This window comes from Anneissia japonica, unplaced genomic scaffold (assembly GCF_011630105.1).
Source record: "Anneissia japonica isolate Jap-2015-1 unplaced genomic scaffold, ASM1163010v1 scaffold3180_len207689_cov159, whole genome shotgun sequence".
Classification (NCBI taxonomy): Eukaryota; Metazoa; Echinodermata; class Crinoidea; order Comatulida; family Comatulidae; genus Anneissia; species Anneissia japonica.
The window spans coordinates 131,564-133,831 of record NW_022741082.1 but is presented as its reverse complement, the minus strand read 5'-3'; the positions used below and the strand labels follow the sequence as shown (position 1 = coordinate 133,831).

Genomic DNA, 2,268 nt, shown 5'->3' with positions numbered 1-2,268 from the left:
CTTAACAGTTTTACAAACTTAGTAAGTTTGGTTTTTCTGATAATATTTTAGCTTTTTTCTCTGATTATTTATATGCTAGACAACAGAAAGTTACAATTGATGGTTGTTCATCTGAATGGCTAACTGTATTGTCAGGGGTCCCCCAGGGGTCTATTTTGGGACCACTTTTTTCACTTTGTTTATCAATGATTTTTCTTTTGTTCCAAATTATTCTAATTTTTTATTATTTGCTGATGATATTAAACTTTTTAGGGTCATTTCTGCTGTTAATGATAGGTTCTCCTTCAGCCAGATCTGGATGGTCTAGTTCGCTGGTGTTGCAGCTGGGGTATGTCTGTTAATGTCTCTAAATGTAGAACTATGTCTGTTACTTTAAAGAAAAATCCTATCCAATTTGATTTTAAAATTAATAATATTGTTCTTGAAAAAGTTGCCGTTGAAAAAGATTTAGGAATATTTGTTGATTCTTCTTTAAATTTTTGTAAACATGTAGATTATGTTGTAGCTAAGAGTAACAGACTCCTTGGATTCATATGGAGACATTGCAGACATATCGATGATGGTAATGCTTTAATTACTTTGTATAAATCTTTAGTTAGATGTAATCTTGAGTTTTGTTCTATTATTTTTAATTCAATTTCAACTGCACAGTCTGTTAGGTTGCAACGTATTCAAAATAAATTCTGTAGGTTCTATTTTCGTAAAAGTCCTAAGTTGGCTTTACTTGAAGAGAGAAGGAATATTTTTGATGTTATTTTTCTTTACAAATGCATAAATGCCAGTTTTGACTGTGATTTCACTTCTTTTTTTCAAATACTAGTTCCTTTGCATAGATTAAGATCCCCTGGATTATTTTGGGTTCCACCGGGTAGAGTTAACCTTACAAAAAATGGTTTTATTTGTCGTCTTCCTAAGTTATATAGTTCTATCTGTTTCAATCCTTCCTTAGATATATGTTTTGATAGTCTTAACTGCTTCCGTCAAAAAATTACTACTATTTTTACTCCTATTACCAAGTGAATTTCTAATATTTTTAATTATTTTTAGACCTATATTTGAATTTAATGTTATATTACGTATATAAAATTTTTATGTATCAATTTTCATGTATCAATCCTGTTATGGGCGACACTGGTCACTTTTGGATGATGTTGAAATAAATAAGAAAAAAATAAGTTTTAAATGGAACAAGTTTCAGTATAAATTGAAATTAATTTTTTTTTTTATATATGTGGAAAAACCTTTTTAAGAATGAGTATGAACTTTTTCAGTTATAATATTTTCAGTATGATTAATGAGCGATAAGCTGTGTTGAATACACTTCTTTGCAAGTTCATGATATATTTGCATTGTTCTTGTATTATGTGAATGTATACTTGAATTCGTTTGTAATGTAAGATTTTGGAAATAGATGGATAGATACCAATAATGGCACTGGGGGTGGGGGCCCTTGCCATACGGTGGGAAAATGCCCTCTTATCTCCTCCCACTCACACCTTATTGCCAAGCATCTTGATTAATACTACACATCACAAATGTAACCATTTTTTTTCTAAATTTGGAAAGTTCTGTTATTATTTTATTTGTCATCATCATCATTAACAAAATGTTCATAGTCTTTATGTATTATATACAGTTATACAAGTAAGGAATTTCTTAATATGCAATCAATATTGTCTGTGTCTAATAAATGTTGTATCATAAAATTGCTGTCAGTACCATTATAGCAGGGATGGCATTAAAATGGCTCGGAGTGCCAAAGTGAATTTTTTATTCAACTCCGAGGGCCACACCCACTCGTTTGGTGTTTCAGTGCACTTCCAAAAACCTTCATCCACTGTTTTATGGCCACTTTATGCTCAATTTTTGCTATTAATGTTTTACAGATTAAAGCCAAAGATGGTTGGAGAGCTGCACCCATAGGGTTTGCAATTCATTTTCACAGCCTAAAAAACGCACTGTTGCACCGCACTTTGCCCACCTGCGGATTACATTAGCATGGCATGATTTGCTACCTTCTCACTAATGTTGTTTCTTTCATGTACGTTATTACTATTCTTATTAATTATAATCAATTTATTATTATTATCATTTTTATATAGATAATTATTGATACATTTTCTTTAAGATGTTGGAAGGCAAATCCTAGAAACTTGTCAAAACAATGTTGAAAGAAATTGTGTCAATGAGAAGAAATGTAAACCTATCGTACGTGAACTAGATTGGTTTAAACAGCAACACCAAGGTATGCTTATCATTATGTATCAA

General features: G+C 31.0%; 1 protein-coding gene across 1 annotated transcript in view; it reads left to right on the top strand.

Moving 5' to 3' along the window:
- LOC117118566 (methyltransferase-like protein 22) overlaps positions 1-2,268 on the top strand; it is a 12,332-nt gene that overhangs the window by 3,922 nt on the left and 6,142 nt on the right. Inside the window, exon 5 of the mRNA XM_033263180.1 lies at positions 2,129-2,245. Within this exon, the coding sequence (XP_033119071.1) occupies positions 2,129-2,245 (117 nt within the window). The remainder of the gene's footprint in view (positions 1-2,128; positions 2,246-2,268) is intronic.